At 45.3% G+C, this 13,355-nt stretch overlaps 1 protein-coding gene across 1 annotated transcript in view; it reads right to left on the bottom strand.

Annotated features, from left to right (window-relative positions):
- LOC111262749 (uncharacterized) overlaps positions 1 to 13,007 on the bottom strand; it is a 48,692-nt gene extending 35,685 nt beyond the window's left edge. Inside the window, exon 1 of the mRNA XM_022837240.2 lies at positions 11,812 to 13,007. Within this exon, the coding sequence (XP_022692975.1) occupies positions 11,812 to 11,983 (172 nt within the window). The 5' untranslated portion in view covers positions 11,984 to 13,007. The remainder of the gene's footprint in view (positions 1 to 11,811) is intronic.
- Between the last annotated feature and the right edge of the window lie 348 nt (positions 13,008 to 13,355).

The raw sequence follows: 13,355 nt of genomic DNA on the forward strand, positions 1-13,355 counted from the left end.
TGATATCGATGGCGCTCTCTAGGTCGGGATAAAGTTGCTGGGAGAGTGAAAGTGACGCGGGGGTATGTCGAGAAGCAAGGCTCCATGTCACACGAGGTTAACGAGCTGTTGGGGTTACGTGGGAGACAAACTATGGATAGAGAATAAAGCCAAATCGGCCATTTACACTTACACAATTGGCAACGCACTTGGAGAGAAAGTAATGTGAAATAGAGAGAGAAAGAAGAACAGATATAGCGAGGGGTGACGGCCAGTGCGGGCGGGGCAGCCACATACAGACTGGACTGGCTCAAAGTTACTCGGGGGGAGACGTCGTTATCTGAAAGGTCTGGGGCCGACATCAAGACAAGCATGGCATGCTACGAAACCTTATTGACTGTCATTTAGGTTCGCGGTTCAGGTTAGAAGGAACAAGAAAAAGTAGAAGACGATGCTGGGGTAGTGCTAAGCACTCTCTCCCACTGAAGTCGATAAAAGAGTAGGGCAAATGGCAGGGTACGTAAGATAATGCCAATATATGGGTGTGCTGAAGGTTAATGCGGAAGGGGCGGCTTGGGTATATAAATGGGGGCTAATAACGAGAGTTTCTATATATTTAGACTTTCGGATTTCAGCTCCATGTTGACTTGTTTATTATCCGTATGACTTCTCCGACAAGTGAGATCCTCGTTGAGCAGATGCTCAGTCTGAACGTTAAGTGATGCTCGTCTTATAACCGATCTACGGAACTAGGTCAAACTTCATAAACTACCCAAGATCCAGTTCCTTTTGTTTTGTCATAGCTGACTAAGATTGAATTCAATAGAACGCGTAGGATAGTATTGCATCCCATAGTGTTTCAGGTGATGAAATAATTTGCTAACATGTTTTTTTAACGAACGCATATACTCTAGTGATCAAAATATCGTCATACACTGTATGCGTTACTGCAAGGAAGTGGCTAATATTCGCCATTTTGGACGGTCCTTAGTCAAGCATGATATTGGAAGAACTTCTGTAGTTTACCTTTTTTTATTACCGTATGTCATAAATTCAAATAAGAATAATCGATTCATCTACATAGACACAAATTTATCCAACGTGTAGAAGGCTACCTCCATTATAGCTTGGTGCGATGCGGTGGCCGGGGGGTATTTGTTGCTTCGAAACCTACGACGCGACTCGGACTGTAGGATCGCAATTCATAAGACACAAAAAAGGACTCCATGTTGGTGTGCACGTCGCTGCACCCTCTACGACGACAGCCTTGAAGAGGATCTGCGCTTTTCCTCAGCAGAAACAAGCATAAAATGTCGGCGGCAGTGATGAACTTCCGATATTGCCACAAAAAGGTAAAATTTCCGATGGTTCAATGCTAGGGTCTTTGACTACTCATCTTAAGAATACATGAGAGGTGTACGTTGGATGCTGGGACTAGATATAATCTCTCTTACTGGCCCAGCCAGTCACTTCAAAAAGGGTTTCTGAACGTAAAACTGAAATCGTTTAACCTGACTTGCTAGCAAAAGCGCATATTTAGGCAGCATTCCATACAAAAAAAAAACAAAAAAAAAGCTGCTCAATCGACACACATTCTGTATATATCACTAAATTCATAGACTTAGAGCAAATGTCAGAGTACTGAAATCGGGCTATCATTTCGAAAAAAAAAGTCCCTGATAAGCGCCAGTTATGCTCTTTTTCAGATAGTTTGCTATCGTTTCCATCTACTTACATTCAAGAAGTAAATTTGTACGCCTCAATGCGTGTTAGATTACGATGCGGGAAAACAACCTATTGTCGTTATGCGGGCTGAGGTGCCTGTTCGGTCGTAAAGCAGATCAGCGGACCCAGTATGTGGTACTCAGTGAACCAGTGAACCCTATTGGTAGGCAAGCTATCTAACTAGACTGAGCTGTCTGTCGACTGGCGACAATCGGCAGAGAAGTGAAGTCTTAGAAGTTAAGATGCAAAGCTGAGATGACCAAAAAATGTCGCCGGACGCTTCCCTTAGCTAACAGCGCGCCATGACAGAGAGCACGCAAGAACGAACGCACACGTTTGTGTGTTCATATACACAGTTCAGCGGAAGCCAGTCAGGCAGAACGACAAGATATACCTTGACAAAGAGAAAGAGGGGCGTGGGGTAAGGCGGAAGGGGGGGGGGGCGAAGACGGCGCAGCATTGAAGGATTCAACAAAGAGCGCCAGGATAACTTTGTCAGGGACTATGAAATATGCCCAAGTATGTTACAGTTTAGCTTGTCATAGGTAAAGCCAAGCATCTTCTAACGAGAGACGAAGTAGTAAACAGGTTGTCTGCAAATTTGTATAGATAGCCACAAACTGCCTGCGTCTAATACAACATACACACACACAATACTAAACCGTCGCAGTCGTACATTGGCACATGCTATGGCCTGGAAGTTCTACTGGCCTCAAGCAGGATATCTCTTCTTTGCATTTGATTGCAAAGTCTTCAGTGCGGTTGGCCACGCGTCACGCATTTCTGAGTCTGAGACATTCGGCCCGTGGACTCGAAGAGGTGCGTGGATGCAGTACATTGGGTAAGTGAGACTGTATTGCTGACTTCGTTGTCTTCTTGCAGGGCGGGGTTATGCTGACCAACGAAGATGCGACTCACTCAATTCGAATTTCAAATCGAATTTGGGTTTTAAGCTGTTGTCCTTCTTTCACAATACAAAGAGAACCTTTGGGTGATGGCCAGTTGTCCTAGCCATTTTGGCAAAGTGCGTGCCGAATCGGCTCAAAGATATATAATATGCTCCAATTCGTCGCAATCACTGATAAGAGACAATCGGGTATAGGTACCACAGCTTTTTAGAAAAATACACATATCATTAGCGAAAGAATGAGATAAACAGTTATTTCGTGTTTCTGATAATGGACATTTTTATTAACCTTAAGCCAAAAGCGGTTCTATACAAATCGGCTCCAAAGGAAACACTATATTTGTTTTTTTCATGTTTTAATGATTCTATTATCAATATAAGTAAGTAGTTCTCAGATTTGAAAACTTTTACTTTTACCAAATTATAAAAAATATGACTTTCATCGAACAGCAGCCGCTTTATAGCAAAGAGTATTATTCTTATTGTGTAAGTTACTTTACGATGGTTCCACTCAGCGTGCATAGTCGGTACCCTACGACAATTCAATTTCACGACTAAATGATGTTACGTTCGTAACCTAACTCGCATTTGTTTTGTTGTCAAGCTTGTGAAGGACGGGAAAGTTCGTAGGTGCCATTCAGCCCTTTATGTCGACTTCCTAAGCGGTCGACCCGGGTGATGTACCTCTAGTCAGCCACACAGGGCTTCTTTCTATATGGATCTAGGACTCGGGTCATTACCGAAGAAAGCGAATGCCGATTTAAGGCCTTGGAATACAGCGCTGAAGTACAAGGCCTATTCAGATGTGGCAAAATGTTTTATGGTACATTTCGCATGAAGTGACTGGCGGTTATAGCACCCCCGGATACACTGGCAAGTGCCATCTCGAGTTTGCTTTCAGCTACTATAAATTTGATTCCGCTAAGATTTATCGACAACGGCTTACGGCAACATTTGAATGGTAGCTGCATTATCAGTTTTCACTACGAGCAACCTATCGCAGGGAGGCGTCTACGAGAACTTATCTTTGACGCAGAAGTTTCCTAGCCTCTATTCTAACCTCCGTGATAGATGCTGTCACCCACTGTAGAAACAATGTGTACGCTCTCAAATGAAAACCTGTATTTTCGCGCAAATGACACCATTGGGTAGGCGTAAGTTCCCGAATTTACTGCGTAGGGCTCGACGCGTCGCTGCATATGCTGTCCATCTACAATTTGGAAGTCTGTCAGAAGGCAAAATCCCCCCAAAATCGAGACAGGCTTCGGCGCGCCTCTACTGTTAATGACCAGCCTCTACGTTACTGCCTGATGTTTGCTAGCGTTTAACGTGGCGAAAAATGCAACTGAAGGCGAAAAGAAATTTCGTTCGGTGTCCGTATGCAGTAGCACACTCAGGAAAGGAGCCTAAAATGGAAGGCACCCTTCAAAGGAAGTAGCACTGCTCCGCTGGATTACGCAGGTAAAGCGAAGCACTAATTGAATATTTGAAGAGACCGATCAAAAGGTTATCCAACTCTCTTTGTGACGACAAACGCACTGGGACTCATCGTGCGCCCATGCCGATTCGTGCCCGCTTTTGGCGACGACGATGGCAGCAGTGATGGTACGACGTTTCGCTGATTTGAATCGGACCAAGAACCTCGTTCATGAAAAGGAGAACGTTTACCAATTTTGTCTGATCTTTGCACTCTCACGATTTCGGACAGACCGAATCTATCTGGGGGCGCAACGAAAAAAATTCTCAGAGAATCCTAGGAAGGCAACGGGGTTAGGAAGGAGCCATAGGATGGGACAAAGGGACGATTGAGAATTGATTCAGCGCAATATGTAAGTGTAAATATTGTAGTTTTTTTTCATGCTTGTTCGACGTCGGTATGAAAATATGCCTGCTTTGAACTTCAAGTAAAATGGTAGAATGGGTCGGCTTCCAACAATATATCTCAGTCAGCTACTAACTGAGACGATAGCTAAGTGGCCGATTGAATATAATATATAAAGCGATGCATGCCATAACACCATTAAATAATGATACTGCGTTATCTGGTTGATGGTTTAAATCCAGCCAAATAGACAACCCTGAGCAAGCGCAGGTGCAGACGCTCTAATACTTTGTCGTTCGATTTGTTTTTCGAGACTGCCCCACCCAGAATCGGTCGCCGTTTATCCTCTCCCCGGATGAGATGTTAGCACGCAAGAGTGGCACCGCCGCATAAAACAAAGCGCCGCTTGTTGTCTAGTAGACTAAATGCGTCAAGTTTGATGCCCGGAATTGGGTCTTAAGCGCTTATAGGACTGCGAAGTGAAGCTGCTTTGGATAATCAGATTGGAACTATGTTTGGTTTTCGTCACAGCTTTATCCTGTGACCAAACGAATTGGTTCGTTTGGCTTCAATAACTAATGCAGTTATAATGCTATCTAAGGTTTCGTATGCGGAGGGGATGCTGCCCCTATCGTTGATTCCAATTCTGTAGCCCCTTATGAACGACCAGCACAACACAGACTCAAATCTTGTTGCTTACTGTCCATTTGCACAATGCCACTCGATCGTTTCTGGGCGTTGTTCGGACACGAAATAAACACGCTCATTTACTCAGCGCGAGTTCCAGTTCGGGATTATTCTGTACATTATTGCGCACCTTTTGCCATTTGTCAACCAACTAAACTTCGTTATTATTTATTTCTTCCTTATCAGACTATTGTGTCCTCGTCCGTTTCAAGGCGGAGCTTCTGCAGCGTCGATATGATGCCTCTCATCAAAGTACCCCATGACGGTTCGCCTAACCCGTCGGTCAGTCAAGCGGACCCGCGAACAGCCCCTGTCGATGTAATGTAGTGTATATACTGTAGCAAACGACACTTGCCCCACTTTAGCGCGTAGCTGTCGATGTATCTGTTTGTTGTGTATACGAGAGTACTCCGGTATACGGCCGAGTGTCCGTGAAACAAAGCGAGGTAGGCGAAGGCGTGATCCTCGTTCTCTCTGTATCCGTTCGGGTGTAGAGGTAGCCAACAGCTGTTGCCGCAAGTCGAGCGAGCTTTGGGACATAGCAGCGGATGCTAAAGAGGGAATACTGAAGCTGCTAGCGAGAACACAAACTGCTGTAGGAGAGGTAGACGGGAGGGCAGATCAGCGAACCGCTGCTGTAGCTTCGCACTGGAAGGACTAGTTGCGAACAACGCAGCTGAGGAGAGGAGCCTATTAGGTGAGAGGTAGGACGGCCACGTGAGCAGCTAAACCAGAGGGAAGCTGGGGTTAAGGATAGGGTAGGCGGCTTCGACGGGGTGTCCTAAGGGGCGTGCCCGCTCTCCGCGAAACTGTGTGATCCCTAGTCGGGGAAGCTTTTCCATCTCGGGCGAGCGAGAGAAAAAGAAAGACGGGTCGTTGTCGTCGTCGTCGTCGTCGTCATTGCACAGGTCTAGCAAATGCCCGTTTTGCCCGTCTGGCAACTGGCAGTTGCCGACAAACGGCACTTGATTTAAGCCGGTCATCCATTTGCACATGGCAAACGAGGGTGAATCTGGGTTGAAGAACCCGTCTCCTCTGCTGACGCCGACGAAAACGAGGAAACCGGCAGTTCGGCGCCGCGGCTTCTAAGCCGGAGACGAGCTTCCATCTACGCCCTAGCCTTCATCACCCCATCAACATCATCAGCAGCCGAGGTGTTGTACGAAAACGCGGCCGCTGCTGCTCCGGCTGAACCTGTGAGCGATGACAGGGTTGCCCGTTCGAAGCTGGTGGAGTCAGGTGGCAAGTCCATTAAGCTGCGAGCCGCTTCTCGTTTCAGCACAGAAGCTAGCGGCAGTAGAAGGGGCGTTAGGGACGCCGCTGCCGTCTTTAGCGGGCACGAAGTTGCGGCCGAGGAGAGCAACCTAGGCGGCAGCATTGGCTAGATCTCGCAGTCCAGTTAGGCAAACAAGGTGAACGAACGCATGAAGTGTTCCTTCTGTGACGCGATGTCAATCGATTACCTGTAGTATGTCATTTTGATCTGAAATTAATACTTGCACGTTGCAGATCTTATAATTTGATGCCATAATTCGAATTTCACTGCAGCGTATCGTGTCGACCGTACGCTATAGAAACATTTTGAATTTGATAGGTAACATCTACTGACGAAGCTTCGTGGAGATTTTTATAGAAAAATATCGAGCCAGTTTTTTCGTCTAATTAGTATAAAAAATTTTTAGTAACATTTTCTTGTTTGGCTTTCACAACTAAGCATCTGGTACTATATATATAGCGGATTTATTCAACAAGTAACTATTCTACAGCAGCTACGAGAGCATCAGCAACAGGATGAAAAGCAAAGGAGTACTATGTAATCGAACAATCTAAAACGTGAGCGATTACACCGCTTAGCAATAAAAATAATCGTAGTAATAATAACAGCGAGAGTAGACGCACAAACAGCAATAATAACACGGTTCTGTACTGTTAGCTCGAATCGTAGACTGGGCACTATCGACTCAATTGGTATTCATCGGCACGTTTCTGGCCATCGCTTCGGTGGATAGCTGAGGGCGTCACTCGTTTGCTTTCGCAGTTGAGCCTCACTCAGACTCCTGCTAACTCAAGCTCAGCGTGGTCGTTACGATCACCAAGTTGTTTTATGACCCGCTATAAGTTTCCATTAGACAACACATTGGCTGACGGTACTGTGGACGCTTCAATCGACCGGCGGTTCCGCGTACATTCATATGCAACGATTATAGTTTATGTTTGTGTATATGGCAGTGTATATCCCAACCGCCGAGTCTGCCAACATGATGAACTACATCTCTCTCGCTGGACGGGCGAACACGACGACATTAGAGTGAGTCGTCGGCATCGCAAAACTGATCCTCATATAATAGAGACAACCGGATACTAAATAAATAATGCACACAGAATCGGCCACTGACGTATCGTTAGTATGCGTCCTATTACGTCGTTTTGATTACAATTCAAGCTGGTAATTAGTGAATGGTGTTATGGCTTTTATTCCTCGAACAAGTATACTGCGTCCTGGCGCAACATAGTCTCGAAATGTTAAAATATCAAACAACACAAAAAAAAAAACGTCTAACCCAGATCTAGCAGACCAGTAATAAAAAAATATCAATTATGATCCAAAATAGCTGTTGCGCTAGTCATTATAGGTTGCCCATTAGCTTGCCCACCTTACATTACCACGCTAACTGCCGGGCTCGACAGCGTTACGGTCGTTAGACTTTGTAAAATGGAATAAGTTTATTTTTCAATTAATGTCTGCCATCAAGTTGCTGAATATCAACTTTACGGCTCATGCTAGTTACCTGCAACACCTATAAAAAGAGAAAATAGATTTTTATTTTATCCTTTAATCTATAACACTGTTGTCCTTTTGTTGTAGCTGGGGAATATGCGGTGGCTAGCCTATCATCACGTTCCCGCTACGTCGTTAAGGGCTGCTCGAAATGCCCCTATTTCCTGAGTCTCCATTTATCCCTTCTTCTCTTGACCCAACCTCAGATGTGAAAAAACTTCTGCAACTTTCAACGTCTAGCCGAGCATGTCCTAAGTCTTAATGCAATGTTTTCATTAAATAGCATGTGCGTCTTTATCCGTTCTGCTTGCCTCCTACCCGTTGCAAGCCGCAGAGTATTGAGTGTCCTCCCCTTATAAGGCCCCTTGAGACGCGAATGCATCGGCGAAAAGTGGAACGAGCACTTCAGTGGGGTGATTATTTCTATCCAGTACCGACAGCCTAGCAGCAAGGCCCACTTTTAAATGCTCGTTGTTAAAAGGACGCCACCTAACACAGTGATGGTGCGAAATTACGCCTTCAAGGACACAACACAGAAAATCTGCCAGCCGCACCTACCTCAAAAGCTTATGTGTTACGCAGTATAAGAAGACTAATCTGCTTTGCTTTCTAACCAGCAATATATAAGAAATCACACTATTTTTTAAGTTCTAATGTCTACTAAAAATTACTTCTAGTTCGGTTCATTGGAACGATTGATAATCAAGTTGAAACTTTTATAGATAGACGGTTCTGCACAATGTTAGTTCAGTATACACTGCATCGTAACAAATCTTTCCAAGGGGTAAAACTTAATAAGCCCCCTAATATGACTTTAACCAACATGTAGTTAGACGACGTTCGAGAACCTGAAATGTCCATCTGGCCGTGCCTTGTTCATAGCCACGATCAGCAACAACAATTGTGGGCGGCAACATCTTATACTCGTCCACTCAAAACCGAAACGTTCGTTTCGCTTGTCATCACTGACCGGTCCGCCCTCTTAGTTGGTTACCGGTCGCATGCTCAAGCAGCGGTAGTCCCTGCAGAGCCAGAAGCAGCAAAGCAGCGGGTCGTCGGCGAAGCTACGCCGGCGTCCAGACGCGCAACCGTCTCCCCGGGGAACCTTGATTGCATGTTTACTTTTTTGACAACATTTTTAAGATTTCCCAGACCGCCCCCACCGCCATCACCGGTGACTGGTCTTTTCGTTGTCCGCTTCGACTCTTGATTTCCTGCGGCGGACAGCAGTAGCCGTTCAACAACAACGACCACATCATCTACTCGGACTTCAGTGCGCTCCCATTGGAAAGGGCCGTGTCTGCTCCTTGCCCGCGTAGCTCGCCAACGAGCTACGCAAGGGTTTCAGAGGGGGGGGAGACGAGAAAAGGAACGCCGAAGAGGTAGGAGAACAGACCGAGAGGTGCGGGATGGACCGCGAGTAGTTTGAAACGACGGTTTGTTGGGAGACTATTTGAGGGGCTCGGAAGGGACACTTCGCCTAGCTGCTTTCAACGAGACTGACCCCAGAGGCAAACTGATTGGCTCTGAAGCAGCAACAGCCGCCAACGACTGGAACCGAAGGGCCTAAATAATGCTGAGCTCGTTGACAAAGCAGAGATGGCATGGATGAGGAAGAGAAAAAAACGAAACGAGGTAGACTAGAGGAGAAACGAGATGATGATGGAGATGACCCCATCCGAAAGGGAAAAGTAGACTCTTTTTCCGTTAGCGTGTACATGAGACAAATGCTTGAACTGAGGTGAAGTACAGAAACTTCAAAAGGGGTCAAAGTTATGGGAAGGTAGTTGTTATTAAGACTAGTATAAACGAAGTCGATAACATAGCACGTGTTAATGATCAAGTTCTGAAAAAAAAAAAGCCGATTTCGAAATGGTACAATTTGCTCATCAAGTCGTGCTGTGATACCTGAGGTTCAGAAAGGTGAGACCCTCTCAACAAATCTAACTTAAACTGAGTGCCGTACTTGACATTTGCATCGTACTTATCATCCTCTGAGATCAGTTTGGAGTGCACGGTTGTGCTTAGCAGTCCTTCAAAGAAGATCAGGCTCAAAACCGCGTTCAAGCATAGCGTAGGTGCTCTTTGCATGCGTTACGTTGTCTGTGCGCATTGTAAACATAGGTATGTAAGTAACTCGGTAGAGTCCTGAAAAAGTCCTATGCCATCAACCATTGCCCGTTTTCTACTACTCCCCTAAACTATGCGAACTTTCATTTCTCAAGTATATATAGTACAGAACGACGTGTTGTTTGAACTGTTCACTGACATCGTCAATGTCGTTCATCTTCGATTCCTCCTTCTTATTCTTCTTCGGTTTCCTGTACACAACCCTTGTTAGAAAACCCCAAGGGAATGGGGTTTGGCGGTCTTCTCACACCCCATAGCGTCGGCAGCCGCTATCCACAAGCTTTGCATTCTGACATTCAGATACACACAGCCCTTTCCTTCTTTCCTAATGCGAATAAATAGATGTTGTTCGGGCCCCTGAATAGACGTGTATATATAAAACTCCCATTCGTTTGTGCGCGTCGTATATGTAGCAGGACCAACAGCTACAAGGAGACATGAACCTATTCTGCCCCACTCTTTCTAGGCCCCCGCGTTTCCATCCCCCATCCCTTGGTGCATCCAGCCAAAAAAAACACCACGCTTCGTGTACAAAAACATCAACACTTTCTAACGTCTTTGTCCTGCACTGTATGGCTCATAGCACTAGGCACAGCTCAGTCGCCCTTGCCCCCGATACGAAGCAGGATTCACATTGACTATTTGCATTGGAGGAATAGCCCGTCCCCGTATTTTCCATATCGAGGTGGTGGTAACTGCAACATTGAGCTCTAAGCTAGGGAACAACAGAATGCTCGATACCTTTGTAGCGACTCTGGCTTCGAAGTTCTCCACGAAGAGAGAAGCACGCCCCTGCCGTCCATAAGCCAATGCCCTTTTAATGGCAAGCAAATGACAACAGACCTGAATACACACAGACACATACACATATGCATCAAAGAAGAATCAACCGAGCGCATCCATTCGCTTGTTCTGCTTACATTAGTCCTCGATACGGACTGATGCTGGTAATCAGTTTCTTATGGATGGAATTAGCTAGTTAATGGATAGCACATTACCGTGTCAAGAAAAACAAGTCATCGTAAAAAAAATGTATAGGGCAAACGTTTCATCACATCGAAAGGGCAAAGCAGAAAACACATTGTTTACGATACGCCACAAAGTATGGACATTTTTTCATAGGGATACCACAGAGCTTGCGATATGGCAGTTAAACCCTAGGCCCAACATAAATAATGTTTTTTAACTTTATTATTAAAGGAAAGCTTACAACCTTGATAGGAACATTTGATCTAATACAACCAGCCGATTTAACCGGCTGCAAATCTTTTTACAACTATACATATTTAGATTTTATCACTTTGCCATCTCACATTTCGTCATCTACGTTCGGTTAAAGAAAAACAGTAACTTGTAAAGTATCGGTTGTTTTGATTTTCGATTGCCAAGTGTTGATAATTTTTTTTAAATAAAATCAATTTTATCTATAACGCAATATATATATATATATATATTTTTTTTTAATGAAAGGATATATATATATATATATATATATATATATATAGTGATAGGACGACAAGCGTACGAATGTGTGCATGTTTGTCCCAAGTCTACCCTCAGTAATGCATGGTGACATCAATTTTCAGTTAAAACATAGGTGACTCTTGTCAATAAACAAGAGTAAGTTCAGTAACTTTCGAGTGAAAGTCATCGGTTTGAGCTTCGATTGACCAATAGGATAAGTTGAACTTCATTGTCTTAATTGTGTATTTTCTGAATATACGTTTGCTGATAAAACCTTTCAGTAAACAAATTTTTCCTTAGCTTTAGCTATGGGCCTACCTTGCGACGATGGTCCATTGCCATTGGCCTGTTGAGGCGCTTGTGAGCCGGGCACAGGTTCATATAAACCGTGTCCTCCATGGGTGTCGGGTCCCAGCCCGCCACGACCGTAGGGACGCACTGAAGCTCCACTGCCGCTGCTACGAGAAGGGGGTGTAGCTCCACTGCGCATAGCTGCTTGATTTTTGCTTCCTCTTTTCAGACTTGTTGATCCTATTGCAGTACGATGCTTATCGTTGAGCTAGAGCTTGTTCTGCAAATGTTTTGACAGAACTGATGCCCTGTCAGCTATGCATCCAGTAGTTTCGTATAACTTGGATTACTACTAATATTCACTTATGCATCAGCACTTTCCGTGACACCTCTTTGATTTCACAACCCGATTCCGTTTAACGGATAGCAGCGTTACGAAATTGCTCCTTCAGTCAACAGAGTAAATACACATTTAGTGATTTGTTATAACCTCCGGATACATATGCATATGGTCTTCGGGAAATTCAGTGAATTGTTTCAAAAAAGATACCTTAATGACGTTATAGGATATCTTTACATATAGGGGGCGCACCACGCGTTCTAAGCCGTCATTTATGTACGCTTGATCGATACTGTTCCATGCACTATAATAGTTTTTTTTTTTCTTTTACTATACGGATACTAACACTCCACACGATATACTTAATTTTTTATCATACCATACACCCGTAAAATACACCCAAACAACGCAGGGGTTCGCACACAAAGCTCGGAGGCTAGCATGAGACTCAGTCACTATAGCATAGCAACCACAATCACTTAAATTCACGACTTCTCAAAATACCCCACAAAAAAAAACGACAGATGTTTTCAATTTTATCCGCTTGTCGCTATTTAATTCACTGCCCGATTTATCGACACGTATCGCTGTTTCTAGTTACTAGGCGGGTAATAGTGGAGCTACTTATCTGATTTCCTGCACCCCAAAAATGTGGGGTGCCTTGTCTCAACAGTCACGGCGTTATCATTAATACTGTTATCATCACAGTGTTGTCAGTACCACAATAGTCTGTTACGGGGTCTGCACTCAGGAGCACGATAGGTAGGCAGACGGTTGTCACTCGCTAACTTGCTTTGCTTTGGTTAGCGCGAAGTGCAACAGACGAGCCTGGTCGGGCCGCCCGTTCTCGTGGGTTCTCCTTCGAAGTCAGTCTCCAGTTGGCCACTGTGTTCCCGGTTGTAGGGGTCCCTAAGTGCGCCCAGCCGCAGGGTGGAGGGCCCTTAGTGGCCCCGCCCCGAGTGCGCGCTGCGCAGGCGCCACTTTACGAGGGACAGGCACCTCGGGCCCCAGTGGGAGGGACCACGGTCGGCGTAAAGGCCCTCCTGACTTACAAGTGCAGCCTGCTTCCGCTGCCGCACACGCCGTAGAAAGCGAACAGCGAGCGATTGCAACGTCTGGGCGTAATGTCTGCATCCGCCACCAGGGCTGACACCGCGCTGGGACAGGGCCGGCTTGAGCCTAAGCATGTTCAAGCGTGCAGTCAGGCGCCTTGGAGGCGGGTGCTTTCTTA

This window comes from Varroa jacobsoni, unplaced genomic scaffold (assembly GCF_002532875.2).
Source record: "Varroa jacobsoni isolate VJ856 unplaced genomic scaffold, vjacob_1.0 scaffold_696, whole genome shotgun sequence".
Classification (NCBI taxonomy): Eukaryota; Metazoa; Arthropoda; class Arachnida; order Mesostigmata; family Varroidae; genus Varroa; species Varroa jacobsoni.